Genomic DNA, 14,485 nt, shown 5'->3' with positions numbered 1-14,485 from the left:
TTTGGGGCAGAGAGGGGGTTATTGCAGTAACAGGCAGACGGGAAGATGGGCAGAGACAGTCGTAGCTTACATTCGCTCTAGATTAATGATACATACCTGCTGCGTCTTACACAGAGTACACTGACGGGAATGACACGGCACACGACCTCTGCATATAGAGGCTCATCCCACTTCACTACGACGAAAAGGAAAGGAAACAACCACAGAACCCGCTCCACTACTGGTGTCGACCAATCACCTGCGCACCCGCATCCTCCGCCATCTCGTAGCACAGCACGAGAATAGCAGGCCCGATGAGGTCGACGAGGCTACTCTGCAAGGGGAGGCAGTACGTGTCAGGATCGAGCGAGAAACGCCAGAAGAGGTGGGTGAGGGCGTATGCCGCCAGGAGGGAGAGGGCGGTCTGAGTCCCAAGGAGGGTGGTTAGCTTGTGTAGCTGCAGCACACGGATGAGAAGGAGACATACGGTGATGATGAAGCCCAGAACGAAGAATAGGACAAATATGGGAGGGAGCGACATCCACCCCATGACCCAGACGAATGCCAGATAGAGCAATGCAACAGGCAAGCTCACTGCCAGCAGGGTAAGGCCCACGACGACCGGCCGTTCTCTCGCTCGCTCGGTCTTGCCTTCCAGCTTGAGGTAGACCCCGCTGCTGCTGCCATCTTCTGTCGACTCGGGGTCAGAGGCAGCTGCTTCCTCCGCTGCGGAATGCAGGGCTGTCGATAGCCTGCTGACGAATACCGAGCCTACCGAGCCTGGCAGTCCGCCAATGACGATCGCCATCATACCGAAGCCTTCGTAGTCTCTCACAAACCAGTCCAGGAGCATGCCCGCACATGCGGAGATGAGCATAGCGGCGAAGAGTGCTGACCAGCCGTCGGAGAGGAGTGCGCGGACGTCGGGGTTTTTGCGCGTGCGGAGGAAGGCCAGGAAGGCGACGAGCAGGAATGCGCTGGAGAATAGGGCTGGGAGGGGAGTACGCACGATGGGTAGTAGGACGCTGGCAAGTAGCGCCAGAAGGGAGAGGGTGAGCAGGTCTCCTAGACAAGCGGCGAGGGGCGAGGTGATGTTGTCTGGGTCGAGCTGCCAGCGACGGCAGAGCAGGACCAGGGCGCACATGAAGGATCCAAGGATGACGGCGCTGAGGGAGGCGGCGCTGAGTGCGCAAGAGAGGACGGTGGTGAACCTAAGAGGATTAGCTGAAGGGTATGAGAGGGAAGAGAGAGACGCACTCGAGGAAACCGGACCGACTCAGCATCTTATTCACTTTCCTTTTGCTCTTCCCCACTGCACCCAGTGCGAAGCTGACGGCGGCTGCGACGGCGCTGACAGCGAGTGCCTGGACTTGCAGGAGCCACAAGTTGCCAACTACAAGTGCACGCCTGGCCTTTGCGGTGTCGAGTGCGCCTATGTTTGCCGATGTCGACAGTCGAGCAGAGAGGTTCATCTCGATGTTTCCCTTGAGGTTGATGAGGATGGGAACGAGGATGAGCAACTCGTCGACGGTGCGGAATGCCTTCCATCCCGCTATCTGCTCGAGCAGCTCACCGGCGAATACCATGCCAATAGTAGTGAAGAGGAGGGTAGGGCAGGTCTGTTACGCATGTTCACTACACCATCAGCTTTGTCGTGAGCAGAGCGCACCTCAAGCAAGATACGCCTGATAACGCTCCAGTTGCTGGCCCTCACAATGCGCCTCACCTCCTCACCACCCAGCAGACGTCGTCGAGCATGAGCATCGTCCCGAGCAAGGGCGTTGTACTTGTTCCCGAATATATCGTCCTCGTCGTGCTCGTGCTCTGACTGCTCTGTGCTGGTTGGAGAAGCGTCGCTGCGCTGGCCGTTGGGCTCATTGAGGATGATGTGGATGGGAGATTCCATTCACTGGTGGAGGTGGACGTTGAGCAGAAAGGAAAAGACGACGAAGATACTTTTCGGTTGAGTACACCGTCAGTACTAGAAGAGTACGTAGCCACGACACAGACTAGGAGAGAAGAAAAGAACAGTCACTTCATTACTTGATTTTTATTATTTACTCCACATAATTTGTACATCACACGCAATATCCACGTAAAGGTAAACAACACAGCAAAATCGGTACTTTCGGCCAATAATAAATACGTTCTTCATCGCCGAATATACCGATAGATGATATATATCAGTATCTAATTTAAATGGGAGGAACGCCGATTGGGCAATTTCTAAATCTAACTACCATCTCATGTTTATTATTGGACATTTATAAACTTATTCGTCAACTAATACAGCGAGGAAAGATGAAAACACTCGACTTCATCATTCGTCTTGCTTCTCCTTTATAGTACTTGGATTCCTTTAGTGAATATCCCAAGCACGCCGAGAAATTGCTAAGAACACCAAGCTCGTCTCGAGAGTTCAACCCATTGACTGCGCATCCGAATCTTACCATCACTTAGCCTGATCAGTCATCACGAACTCTTGGCCAACTCATTGAATAAATCGCTTTCTTCATCGCGCTACGAATTAGATGGGCAAGATCAAGTTGATCAAGAAACTGTTTATCCGCCTGGATCTTGGCCTGCGATTGCCTGTGTACCAAGACCGACACATCTCCGTTCTGCACTAGGTAGACAGTCGTTGTCGTTCTGATTTTGTAGATAGTCGGATAAGGACTTGGAGAGCCTATCTTTCCTAACACCCATCGAGTTATTCGGGCAGATCCACTGCCCACCTTAGGATCAGAGCGATTTAGCACGTCACTAGGAATATCCATTAATGGATATGAGGCTACCGTTTCGGCGATCCAGCTTGCGCTAAGGACCATGATGTGCAAATTAGCAGAATTGTGAACAGATACATATCTGGCACCGCATTTAGCATTTTATAGACGTGTTCATAATGTTCTCTCGGTGCAGCAGCTGCGTCTGTGGTTTATTGTATGGCAAATGGTTGTAGAAGTGAGAGGTCCGACAGACGCGTCGCCAACATTCGCGTACTTTTCATCAACGTCCACCATGGCACTAAAACGCAAAGCCGTCGACATAGACGCATCCGTCCCATGCGCAAAGAGATCCAAGCTCGACGCGCTTAATAGCATACCTGCTTCAACCTCAACTGCAGCTCCAGCTCCAGCGCAGGAGCACTCGCCCAACTCTCTAGCAGCAGCAATAAGTCAAGGCCCGCTCGCACCCCCTGTGAGGGTGACGAAGCTCGCCCCTCCCCGACCTGCGATACCTGAGGGAGATAGGAGTGTTATTTGCGTGACGAGGAAGACGAAGCTCGGGGTGTATTTACGTCGGTGTAGGAAGTTGTTCGACGATGGGTACGTTGTCTGTCGTGCAGCGTGCAGGTGTTGGTGAAGGCTGACGTTGTGCGCGCAGGCAGCAGAAGATCACACTCCACGCTATGGGAGCCGCGATCCCCCACCTTGCGCTGCTTGTCACTTCCCTCCCTCTGGTCCTGCCGGGCGGGGTCTTACGGCAGGAAGTGACGACAGGGAGCGTCGAGTGCGTGGATGAGCTTGAGCCGGAGGACGAGGATGTGGAAGGGGGGAGGAGGGAGAGGAATAAGGGCGTTTTGAGGGTTGTTATTTGGATGAGAGAGGAGGGGGCGTTGAGAGGGAAAGGGGGGAGGAAGGAGGGGAGGGGGAGAGGGAGAGGTAGGGGGAGAGGTAGGGGTAGGGGTAGAGGCGGGAGGGGTGGTTGAGGATGGTGGGATGAGGTGGATATCCTGTACCGCTCACTATCCGGTATTGCGTAACGTGTGGATGACATTCTAATGTACAATTGCTACACATTCTCACAACCCAATGAAAAAAAATTAAGAACACTATTTTGCTGGGGGGTGCTACGTCCCGCTCGTCACAGCGTTCATCCCCACACTAGCCCCCGCTAGCCTGGCAATCTCGTAACAAGCAACCAACAGGCTCTGCCCAATCAAGTCAACAAGTGAGGACTGGATAGGGAGGCAGTAGATGTCCGGATCTAAGCCAAAACGCCAAAACAGGTGGGTGAGGAGGTACCCCAGGCCCAGGGAGATGGCGGACTGCCAGGAGTTAGACGCGGTGTCAACGAGGAGGGGCAGAACTTACGACAATGCAGAGGAAGATGGCGAAGAGGACGACGAAGAGGATCGGGAGCTCCATCCACCCTGCTAGCCAGACGAAGAGGAGATACGCGACTGCTACGGGGAGTGAGACGGCCATGAGGATCGCGCTGACAAGTACGGGTCTTTCAGGCGTTGGCGGGACGGTAACCTTCTCTGATGAACCCGAGGCGTAGTCATGTTCCGCGTGCAGGGCCGTTGAGAGACGGCAGATGAAGATGCTCCCTATCCCCCCTGGAAGACCGCCGATCACGATAGCGAGCATGCCGAAGCCGTCGTATCTGTCCACAAAGCCTTCAAGGACCAGCCCCGCGCCGGTGGAGATGATCATGGCGGCGAAGAGGGGAGACCAGCCCTGCAGGAGGAGAGGACGGACGTGCGGGTTTTGGATGGTCAGGATGACTGTGGTGATGAGGAGCAAGAGCAGAACGATGGTGAGGATTATGGGGAGGACGGTGCGGATCCAGGAGATCAGCAAGGACGAGGTAAGTCCGAGGAGTGCCATAGTGAGGAGGTCGCCTAGGCACGCCGCGATAGGTGCGGAGATGTTGTCTTTGTTCTTATTAAAATATAGTGTCACTGAGGGGAGTGAAAACGTACCTGGGTTGAGTCGGAAGTACCTGCACACGAGGATGAGGGAACACATGAAACTGCCGAGGATTGCACCGCTGAGCGAAGCCGCAGACATGGACGCTGATGTGACCATCATGAATCTGCATCGGCATTAGAAAGGTTTCATGTACAATAGAAGGGGCATATACGCACTCCATAAATCCGCTTTTAGGTCTCGCACCCTCTAATTCTCTCTCCAGCAGCATCATCGCCAGCCCGAAGCTTACACCTGCAGCTACCGCACTCACAGCAAGTGCCTGCACCTGCAAGATGCTCAGGCTACCAAGTATGATCCCCCTCCTGTCCGCTCTCTTATCCAGCATGCCCGTATTCGCTGCAGTCCCTAGCCGGGAGCTCAGATTCATCTCCACGTTTCCCTTAAGGTTGTCGAGCACGGGGACAAGGATGAGCAGCTCCGGAACGCGTGCAAAGGCCGGCCAAGTAGAGATTCGGACGAGTAGCTCGCCGGAGAATACCATGCCAATGATGGTAAAGAGCAGAGTGGGAAGGGTCTCGAGGAGGATTGAGCGGATGAGGTGTAACGCCGGCTCGGGTCTTGCTGACGTGCGAAGCTGGTGTGCGGGGTACGAGGAGCGTCCGTTACTGAGGAACGGCTGAGAAACGTCCGCGTCCGCCGTGACAAAGATATCCTCCTCCTCCTCTTCATCACCTTTGACTCCATCCTCGTGAGAATGTCCCGAACGCTGACGCTTGAGCTCGATAAACTCCTCGTTTGACAGAGGAACATGCTCATTGCTCCTCGAGTGCAAGCCATTCATGGCGTATAATTCGACGTCGCTTGCAGACATTCTCTTTCTCTTTTCATCGGTATCCTGAAGGGTACGCTCATAGGTCGTGTAAGTAGGAGATGGCCGTCCAGAGTGAAGAGTTCACGGTCGCCAACAACGACGAACTCATTTAAATTGGCGTGCTGGCCATCAGGGATCAACGCAGTCAAATAATGAGTGGCTGTGCATTGATTCCGAGTAATTATTCCGTTGTAAGTGGCGATATCGGAAGCAAAGTGATCATTGTTCTTCCTTGTCCCTGGCATTGATCACGGAGGCGACGCTCCTCCTCGACGTCCTCCTCCTCGTCGACGACGACGACCACCAACAATGGCTCCTCTACCTTTCTTCAGGATGCCCCCACCAGAAGAATGGGTAAAACCATTCAACGTCTACGAAGAACCCCCAGGCCCCGTTGTCTACCCAGGGCCTAACGACCCGATGCCATCGATTGAGGACATCACCAAGATCGAAGAAGATCTCAAGATGCGGAAAGAGTTCGCACACGCCATGTTCGAGAAAACTACTGTGGACCTTGCAATGGTAGACCTTATTAGGAGAAAAGTGCGCAAATTCAACAAGAAGCTTGACGAGTATGGCTTGGACAGATTTGGGAATAAGCTTGAGAACGCAAAGCCTGGGCAGTCCGACAAGCCCGACAAGCCCCCTGCGCCAGTCTTGACAGGTCTGTTCATACTCTTGTTATACTTGCACGTCAGCATAGTGATGTGGTTGCAGAGGCGGAACGCGAAGCCCGCGACCAAGCCCGTCAAGCCAGAATACAAGCAGCGCTTGACGTGCCGCGACCGGTGACGATTGCGTCCCGTAAAATGTGAGCCCCATTGTTCACGGGCGTCGCTTGTGCCGCTCACCGCTCATTTTCGTAGGCACCCAAAAGGATACAATAAAAACAAACGCAAACGCGTCGGTAGTGACGACGACGAGTCTTATACACGTATATGCCGTCCCTGTGTTAGGTTATGACAGCTCTTGACTCCTTCTTTAGCAGATCGCAAGGGAACCCCTCCGTCCCCGTCCGTAGCCCACCCAAAGCACAAGCACCTGCAGCACGCACCCTCCTCTACCGTTGTAGCTAAGAAACCTCCACGCGAGCCCCTGCCCAACCTGAACGACGAGTCTTACTGGCGTCTCCCCGAGCGACAATCTCTCGTTCCACCTCACCCTCCCCCACCAGAGGCACCCATTCCCGGTCCTTTGCACCAGCAAGATGTTTCAATAGACCTTTCGGATGCCAAGCCACCGGCGGCCCAGATCACAGCGGACACGTTCTGGAAATCTGTCGAGCACTGGATACGTGACTTGGGGGAAGAAGACGTAGCAGCCATGAGCTACATAGACGATGATCCTGAACCATTTGTCCGGCCACCGCTGGGAAGGCACTATCTTGAGCGCTGGGCAGAGGAGGAGCAGGGAACGTACACGCCTGCAGGACAACGACCGGACGCGAAAGGCATGCCTTTCCCCCCGACGGCAGGGTATGACCCTACGGACTTAGCAGACGGGGACTGGCTGAGCGAAGACAAGTCGCTGGGACCCGTAGCGGAACGCCTCGTTTCTGCGCTTCAGCCTAAACGGTCAGGTACCGCAGCGGGTGGTCCGGAGGGAGAGGGAAAGAAGGAGATGATTGAGGCGATTGCGGAAGAGCTACAGGTAGAAGACGCGCTTACAGCAGGGCCGCTTGGGGACCTTAGGGTCAGTGCGGAGGAATTGGACGTGAGGATCAAGCGGCAACTGAAAGAGCTGGGGCTGTGGTCGGAACCTGAGGTATGCGTCTTTCTTGCTATATGTTTATTCTACGGGCTTGGTCTGACACTTGCTCAGCCTGACTTCTCTGCTCCGGAAGATGACTCCATCCTTGCCGAACTACGGCAGTGCCAGAAGCTTCTGAAAGACCAGATGGCACTAAACGCCGCACGCAAGTACCGGCTACTAAAACGTTGCGAAGATCGACTTGCATACCAGGACTACGTCCACCAGCTGGAAAGGATGGACGAGCAGATCCTGAGCGAGTGGCAAAAGCTGAGCAAGAAGACTACAGCCGACGCCAAAAAGGGCAACAGTTCGGGGCATACGCGGCAGCCGAGCACGTCCAGTGTCAGTAAGACTAAACCTACCGGTACGAATGGGATCAGCAAAGCACGATCGCAGAGCGTCTCTCAGTCTCCTGTCGACCCCCGTTCAACCTCCGCCGCTCCGGGCGAAGGGCAGTCCAAACGGCCCTTAGTCCCTCCCGAGCTCCTACACGTGGTGCGAATTCGCCAGCGGCTGGTAGATGAGTTGGGCACGGTGTTTGAGCAGGGAGAACGGGAGTGTCCAGGTAGGTTTTGGGGGTTGCCGGAGGAGAGCTTGTATAAGGGGATCAGCGTGGAAGAGGGGAAGAACGTGCTCCGGAGGGTTAACGTCGGGCATCCGGCATTAATGTGAATATTGGATGGACTAGGAGAATGCGGACTTGTGGATGGTAGAATGCTAATGCGGGATAATGGTGTGTTGTAGCTTTATTGTATTCCCCGCATTTGTAGATTACCACAAACTGTTACAATCCAATTTCACTGATCAAACGGATACAAATGATCCCTAGTAAATTGTTGAATTGCATGGAAGAGAAGTAACGAAGCGCCGAGTCAGGCACGCTACTTTTACATATTCGTATTCAACCTGTTACAATGCCTCTCCTTCCTCCTTCCACCAACCCAACTCCTCTACCGTCAGTGCCATCCTCACCCAATACTCTTGCTACCCGTCTAGCTCATATGGACCTCCCACCGCCCTCCAGTGTCACAGCACTCGACTCCCCTTCCCGCTCAGGAGGAGCACAAGAAACGCCCGAAAGCGTGGCGGACAAGATCTCCCGCCTGGACCTGCCCGAGCCGGAAGAGATCCGCAACCAGGCAAAGGCGAAGATTCAGACCAAAGGGACGGAGGAGGTCAATAGGGAGATCGCGAAGATGAGTCTGCCGGAGCCTGAGTGGGCTCATGCAACCGCAGCGAATGGAAAGACTGTGTGAGTGATTCTTCCTATTTGTGGGAGGTATATTCATAGTTTTACAGTGCTGGTGAGACCTCTGTGTCTGCGTCAGGCGCTGTACCACCCCCACAGCCTATCCCAGTGCCGAGTGACGCACCTCATGTCCCGGCACACGAGCAGGTCGTCACCCCCTGGGACGTGCAAGGCGGTGTGACAGAGGATGGGAAGCAGCAGGCGATCAACTACGACAAGCTTATTGATCAGTTTGGGACGCGAAGGGTGGATCAGGCTATCTTGGACCGGTTCGAGAAGCTTACGGGAAGGAAGCCTCATTTGCTCTTGAGGAGGGGGATGTTCTTCTCTCACCGGTAGGCTCCCTTCGCTCTTCGATATGATGCAAGCGTTTATGTATGGTGCGATAGTGACCTCGGCGGCATTCTCGACAGATACGAGAAGGGCAAGCCGTTCTTTCTCTACACTGGACGAGGACCAAGCAGCGATAGCATGCATCTCGGGCATATGATCCCCTTCGTCTTCACCAAATGGCTGCAGGACGTATTCGACTGCCCGCTCGTGATCCAGCTGACGGACGATGAGAAGTTCTTGTTCAAGCAGGAGCTGAAGATCGAGCAGGTCGAAGGGTTTAGCAGGACGAACGCGAGGGATATTATTGCGTGTGGGTTCAATCCGGAGAAGACGTTCATCTTCAGCGATCTCTCTTTCGTTGGGTATGTGCGACTGTCCTCCCTATGCAGCAAAATGCTGATATGAGCCACAGAGGCGCATTCTACAAGAACGTCGTCCGTATCGCCCGGTGCATCACGCTCAACCAAGCCCGCGCCGCCTTCGGGTTCAACGACACGTACGTCGTCTCTCCTTTCCCCAATCCCTACCTGACCTCCTCCTAGGGACAACATCGGTAAGATCCATTTCTGTTCGATCCAAGCCGCACCTTCATTCTCCAACTCCTTCCCCCAAATATTCGGTACAAAGTCCGACATTCCCTGCCTCATCCCCTGCGCCATCGACCAAGACCCGTATTTCCGTCTAACGCGGGACACGGCTGCTCGACTCAAGTACCCCAAGCCGGCGCTCTTGCATTCCAAGTTCTTCCCTGCGCTGCAGGGCCCGCAGACGAAGATGTCCGCCAGCGATCCGAACAGCACTATCTATATGAGCGATACGCAGAACCAGATCAAGAATAAGATCCGGAAACATGCGTTTAGTGGGGGACAGGAGACGGTGGAGGAACATCGAGTGCTCGGGGGCAACCCAGATGTGGATGTGTCATATCAGTATCTGGGATTCTTCTTGGACGACGACGAGGAGTATGCAAAACTTGCAGAGGTAAGCAGGTACTTTGCGTCGCCTTGGAGTGTTTGCTCACCGTCTACAGGAGTATCGGTCTGGTCGCCTATTGACCTCTGAGCTCAAGAATATGTGTATTGACACACTGCAGAAGTTTGTAAAGAACTTCCAGGAAAGGAGAGCAAAGGTCACGGATGCGCAGATTAATGCGTTTATGGACGCCAGCCGGAAAATAGATCCAACACCGAGCAAGGTGACACAGTAGAGTGAATGTAGCTTGTATTATTCGTCCTGTTTATCAGTGTCCAGAATACAGAGGCGTATCTTAGAATTCATACGTATGAGAGTCGTGCACTGAGTGAGAGCATCAGAACAGCGTGTCAGGCAGCCTTTTCGTCAGGCTGGTGCGTTCATGACTCCGCATACTATCCTCCAAGGCGATGGTGAGGGCGTCGTTCTTCTTGCCGAGGTCTGCGTGCGCCATAGTCAGGTTATCTAGGTACTTGATGTACTGGTCTTTCACGGCAATCACTTCGTTCATTTGGGCACACCTGCATCTACCCATCAGTGGGCAATCTCGTACATGACATGCAAAAATGTACTTGTTCCTGTGCAACATCGTAAGGTCTGCCTTCGCAGTTATTATAATAGCATTTCCGGCGCATCGAGCATCGTTTGTGACGTATGCAACCTTGTTGAACACATTGGCGACAATAATCTGAGGAGAACATGAGATTTCGTCTTGGAATTGCAAAACGGAGTTACTTCAGTAAATTGTTCCAAGATCTACAGCAGGGTTAATTCATTTGGTGGCACCAGCAGGAGAATGACGCCTTACATGTCGTATGCCAGCCAAGGACGAGGCCTTCTCAGATCCTTCGCCGCCAGTTCCGTCATCCTCGCTTGTGGCTGAACCTGCATCATTATTCGAATCACTCCTGCGAGAACTATATTTCGGGCTGTTTGCAGTTCGTTCAGCCTGCTGACGGCGAACGCGATCTGATGCACTGGCATTAATAGAGATCTCGATATCTATGTGAGCGCATACCAATCTTCTTTTTGGTCGCGTTCCGATTGGCCGCCTCGAGAGATACTTTACGCGCTAACATGGGTCCCGTAGTAGTCTTGCTTGACTTGACACTCTTGGAAATCTTCGATGGGGTCATGGTGTCCGACTGGTGCTGGAGGCCCGTGGCATTGTTCTTGGATCTCGAAACACGTGCCGCGGAGCTCAAATCGATTGTTGGAGGGAAGTCTCTGGAAGGTATCATTTTAGCTGGTTCGGACATGTTTGGTGGTGGCGGGCCACGGAATACATCGTCTAGTTCGGAGTTCAGTGGGCTATCTTCTCGATCATGAATGCGAGCGTTGGCAGAGGTCAGTCCTTGGTTCGCAGTCTGACTATCGGTAAGCTTGATTGAATCGTAGCATGCCCGAAAGACAAACTTTCTCTATGCTGCTCGTTATAGCCTTTGTCCTCAGAGCGCTCTTCAGCGGCAATCCTTTTGTCTCTAACAGCTTTCGTTTCTCTGCTTCATCGGGTGTCGCTGAAAACAATTCGTCCTGTCACAGGAAATCAGGCTCTGGTCGGAACTACATGAAGCATGTACCTCAGGAGGCACAACCACCGCTTTTGTCTGACGAGGCTTAGGGTATCCAAGCAAACCAGCTTTGGCAATGTTCTCTTGTGCAGGCGAAGAAATGATCCTCACTTCTTCGTCTGAGTGAGGATCCCATGTCAGGTCAGACGTCGTGCCCCACGAGCCGATCCGCGAGATTTTGGCGGCCGCTTCTTCCGATTGGGTTTCTTTAGGTACCACAGCTGAGGAAACATCGAGCCTCGGTTTCTTGTGCTCCCAAGGCGCCTTCTGGGGCTTCGTTAGGGGCTCGTCCGCAGCATGGTTAACCTGTCCTTCGCTACTGTCCTGTAGAGGTAGTTTGGAATGGTAATGGGCTTGTGCATCTCGGACCCCTGCTCGAGGTATGGGATGCGTTGAATTCAGTGCTTGCCGGTAAGTCTTATCTCCTAGAATTTGCTCGCGTCTAGTCTGGCGAGCAGCTTCCATGAGATCCTTAATTGGACTGGAAAGAGTCGGTCGAAGAGTGGGGGTATCACTGGCATCCTTATTCTGTAGAGATTTCCTAGAGTTCGGAGATGACGAAGGCTTGCTCGGCGCACCACCAGACTGGGCATTCGTGTTGCTGATGCGGAGAGGGGTAATCAGAATATCAAAATCCATGATGGGAGAGGCAGCCGTGTCAGCAATCTGCTCTGGCGGAGGCGGGGATTTAGAAAGTGAAGTCGTGGTCTTGGCGTTACCCGTGCGGGCTGAATAAGTGGACTTGCCGTTGACCTTGCGCTTTTTGGGAGGAGATCCTTGCAGGGGTGCCACTTCGACATCGGATGCCGCATCTGGCTCTTCCATCTTGCGCTTAGCCCCATTTACCGCTTTGGTTCGAGCTGGATTCTTTTTGGGCTTGGCCTCGACCTCTCTAGCCCCTCCACGGGATGACCGAGTATTGATCTTCTTAGTAGTTGGTCCGAACACATCTTCTTCCACTCTCTCCGCAGATTCTTCTTGGGAGGATTCGAGTGAGGGAACGAGCGCATCAGCTGAGGGTTGGATGGTAGTATTCGACTTATGAGTTTGGACGCTTTTCGCAACACCCTTGGGTGGCGCTTGTGTCACTTCGACGACCTCTGGAGTAGGTGATTTCTCGCGTTGTGCTGTAATCCGAGAGCGTGCAGTTTTCCCTGCCTTCCGGATGGGTCGTTTCGCGATCTCCCTCGTCTCGCGGGCTTGCTTTGTGGGCTTGGGAGGGTGAACAGGCTCTTCCGAATGCACCACTTCGATCTTCCGCATGTGAGCGCCGATTGGCCGCGGGCTATCATAGTTCGGCACTTTTTCTGGCGACTTGGGCGATGCGAGCAAATCGTCGTCGTCCCCCCCCAGGTCGGCTGTATCATCAACAACACCGAGATCAGGCGCCAATTTCTGGGAGCTCGTTTCGCTTGCTGTAGACTGAGACTCTGGGAGTTCGACTTGCTGGACTTGTTTACGACGCAGCTCTTCCTGGTATAAATGATCCTCTCGTATTCCTGGGTCGCTAGCAGCAGCTGCTTCGGCGAGCAGGGCGGTAGCATTGGTATTTATTTTGACAGCGGACGGGATGGATGGTTGAGTCGTAACTGTATTCTTCTGATTGACTTGCACGGCAGGTGAAACGGTAAGTGACGTTAATACGGCCTCCACGGCTAGCGATGGAACGCGTGCCTGTAAACCGATCTCTTTTAGCTGCGCGCTATGAGTGTAACACCGCGCTCAGCAGAGAGCACACACTCACCACAGGGCGTGATTCTAAAACTTTCCTGAAGTATGCGCCATCTATCTTCCGAATCTCGAATACCACCATCTTCTGGGTGTCTGGCAACGTTTGGGGAAAGGTATCTTTGCTGAGTTTTGGTGGGGAACGCGTTCTGCATTCGATGCGTTGCAGGTGCGCTGAGATTCGATCAGTCTGTGATATACATAAAACACAAGAAATAAGGCGGCTCACGCTCTTGGCCCTCTGAAGTTTTGATGTGGGTAATAGTGTCGAACTTAATCTCCAGGAGAGCATCCTCAATCTATCCAATGATAGGCATCTAATCAACCAAGAAGAAACAGCTGCTTACGTCCCCTTTGACGTCTATCAGGAACGAGTCCGTGTCCACGTACATCGCCTGGTCGGTTTCTTTCGGCAGTGTCCACACGTTAAGGTGCTTGATCATAAATGGCTGTGGACTAGTGGAACACGTCAATCCCTTGCGAATTGAGAGAGCAACATGAGTACCGGTTAATATCGCGTCGCGCTATGAGCTCTACAACTTTCTTAATTGTCTGTAATGTGTCAGAAGATAGGCTTAAAATAAGACAAGATAGTAAAGGCGCACCGGCTGCCAGTCTCCAGGATCCGCCTTCCGTATGACTTCCAGCACTTCATTGCAACATTCTTCGGTTAATGAAGCATGCATCTTCGCGCAATGGATACACAACCTGGAGAGTCCACTTTGCGCCTTTTCGATATTCGAACTACGTAGCATGCAAGAGAATATCTCGAACAGAGGGTCGAGCAGGGCATAGCCTATTACGTGTCAGATCTCCTGGGCCGTATATGAGCACGGCAGGTACTCACTGTTGGTATCCGCGATCAGTTGTCCTAGACGAGCGCTGGAGATACGATCACGCTTATAGGATGGAACTGGAGGGGAGTCATAAACACTCACGGGCCAAGTATATGAGGCTTTAGCAGTAGCTGATTACACTGCGTGTTGACTTTGGCGGTATCGCAAAGTAGGCCAGCAATCTACCGTAATGTAGTGAGAAAAAGGACATATATTAGCCAATAAGTTTACTTGTTTCCGTAGGGATATGTCGACCAAGAACGCCTTATCATCTTTCAGGATGTTCGTGAGCGCAGGGTAGAGGGTCTCGCCAAATGCTTTATTGACTGCTGTTCGGTCAGTAGTAGCAAGAGGGTGAAAGATGTCGGCACCATACCATGCTTGGTTCCATGCTCCTCAGTGAATTCCTACAAGAAGGTAAATATATGCGCATATATGGAGTCTGTATGCGCTGACCTGGAGACCAGCGACGATACCATCGTCCAGAAGCTTCTCCCACATCTGCTTCTCTTGTCTGACCCGTTCGCTCTGGTCCG

General features: G+C 53.1%; 5 protein-coding genes across 5 annotated transcripts; 3 read left to right on the top strand and 2 right to left on the bottom strand.

Annotated features, from left to right (window-relative positions):
* Positions 1-149: 149 nt before the first annotated feature.
* Positions 150-1,938, bottom strand: DACRYDRAFT_20199 (MgtE-domain-containing protein). Its single transcript, XM_040771845.1, has 4 exons — positions 1,649-1,938; positions 1,237-1,598; positions 467-1,190; positions 150-403 (listed from the first exon to the last, which is right to left on the bottom strand). Exons 1-4 carry the CDS (start codon positions 1,883-1,885, stop codon positions 218-220), a joined length of 1,509 nt encoding a protein of 502 aa, XP_040632734.1. The 5' UTR covers positions 1,886-1,938; the 3' UTR covers positions 150-217.
* Positions 1,939-2,997: 1,059 nt separating this feature from the next.
* On the top strand, positions 2,998-3,688 carry DACRYDRAFT_104327 (uncharacterized protein; the record flags this gene model as incomplete). The annotated part of the gene is made up of 2 exons (XM_040767905.1): positions 2,998-3,305; positions 3,364-3,688. 2 exons carry the CDS (start codon positions 2,998-3,000, stop codon positions 3,686-3,688), a joined length of 633 nt encoding a protein of 210 aa, XP_040632733.1.
* A 141-nt stretch (positions 3,689-3,829) lies between these two features.
* DACRYDRAFT_113872 (uncharacterized protein) lies at positions 3,830-5,512 on the bottom strand (the record flags this gene model as incomplete). The annotated part of the gene is made up of 4 exons (XM_040769716.1): positions 4,853-5,512; positions 4,688-4,800; positions 4,074-4,639; positions 3,830-4,027 (listed from the first exon to the last, which is right to left on the bottom strand). The coding sequence occupies exons 1-4, from the start codon at positions 5,506-5,508 to the stop codon at positions 3,830-3,832; spliced, it is 1,533 nt and encodes a 510-aa protein (XP_040632732.1). The 5' UTR covers positions 5,509-5,512.
* Positions 5,513-5,817: 305 nt separating this feature from the next.
* DACRYDRAFT_113871 (uncharacterized protein) lies at positions 5,818-7,932 on the top strand (the record flags this gene model as incomplete). The annotated part of the gene is made up of 5 exons (XM_040769715.1): positions 5,818-6,172; positions 6,226-6,319; positions 6,375-6,442; positions 6,494-7,272; positions 7,330-7,932. The coding sequence occupies 5 exons, from the start codon at positions 5,818-5,820 to the stop codon at positions 7,930-7,932; spliced, it is 1,899 nt and encodes a 632-aa protein (XP_040632731.1).
* Positions 7,933-8,200: 268 nt separating this feature from the next.
* DACRYDRAFT_20197 (tryptophanyl-tRNA synthetase) lies at positions 8,201-10,914 on the top strand. Its single transcript, XM_040771844.1, has 11 exons — positions 8,201-8,512; positions 8,560-8,844; positions 8,899-9,204; positions 9,255-9,338; positions 9,385-9,823; positions 9,873-10,060; positions 10,123-10,335; positions 10,387-10,502; positions 10,550-10,570; positions 10,623-10,783; positions 10,833-10,914. The coding sequence occupies exons 1-6, from the start codon at positions 8,262-8,264 to the stop codon at positions 10,047-10,049; spliced, it is 1,542 nt and encodes a 513-aa protein (XP_040632730.1). The 5' UTR covers positions 8,201-8,261; the 3' UTR covers positions 10,050-10,060; positions 10,123-10,335; positions 10,387-10,502; positions 10,550-10,570; positions 10,623-10,783; positions 10,833-10,914.
* Positions 10,915-14,485: the final 3,571 nt, after the last annotated feature.

The sequence above is a fragment of the Dacryopinax primogenitus genome (assembly GCF_000292625.1).
Source record: "Dacryopinax primogenitus strain DJM-731 SS1 chromosome Unknown DACRYscaffold_2, whole genome shotgun sequence".
Taxonomy (NCBI): domain Eukaryota; kingdom Fungi; phylum Basidiomycota; class Dacrymycetes; order Dacrymycetales; family Dacrymycetaceae; genus Dacryopinax; species Dacryopinax primogenitus.
This window is presented reverse-complemented; position numbering and strand designations above follow the sequence as displayed.

Excerpts from the sequence above, each read along its gene's own strand:
- DACRYDRAFT_20199 (XM_040771845.1), bottom strand. The coding sequence starts at position 1,885 with ATGGAATCTCCCATCCACATCATCCTCAATGAGCCCAACGGCCAGCGC. Across the intron at positions 1,191-1,236 it reads AGTCGGTCCGGTTTCCTCGA|GTTCACCACCGTCCTCTCTT; the intron begins GTGCGTCTCTCT and ends TAATCCTCTTAG. Across the intron at positions 404-466 it reads TTCTGGGCTTCATCATCACC|ACCGCCCTCTCCCTCCTGGC; the intron begins GTATGTCTCCTT and ends CTTGGGACTCAG.
- DACRYDRAFT_20197 (XM_040771844.1), top strand. The coding sequence starts at position 8,262 with ATGGACCTCCCACCGCCCTCCAGTGTCACAGCACTCGACTCCCCTTCC. Across the intron at positions 8,845-8,898 it reads GGGATGTTCTTCTCTCACCG|TGACCTCGGCGGCATTCTCG; the intron begins GTAGGCTCCCTT and ends ATGGTGCGATAG. Across the intron at positions 9,339-9,384 it reads GCCTTCGGGTTCAACGACAC|GGACAACATCGGTAAGATCC; the intron begins GTACGTCGTCTC and ends ACCTCCTCCTAG.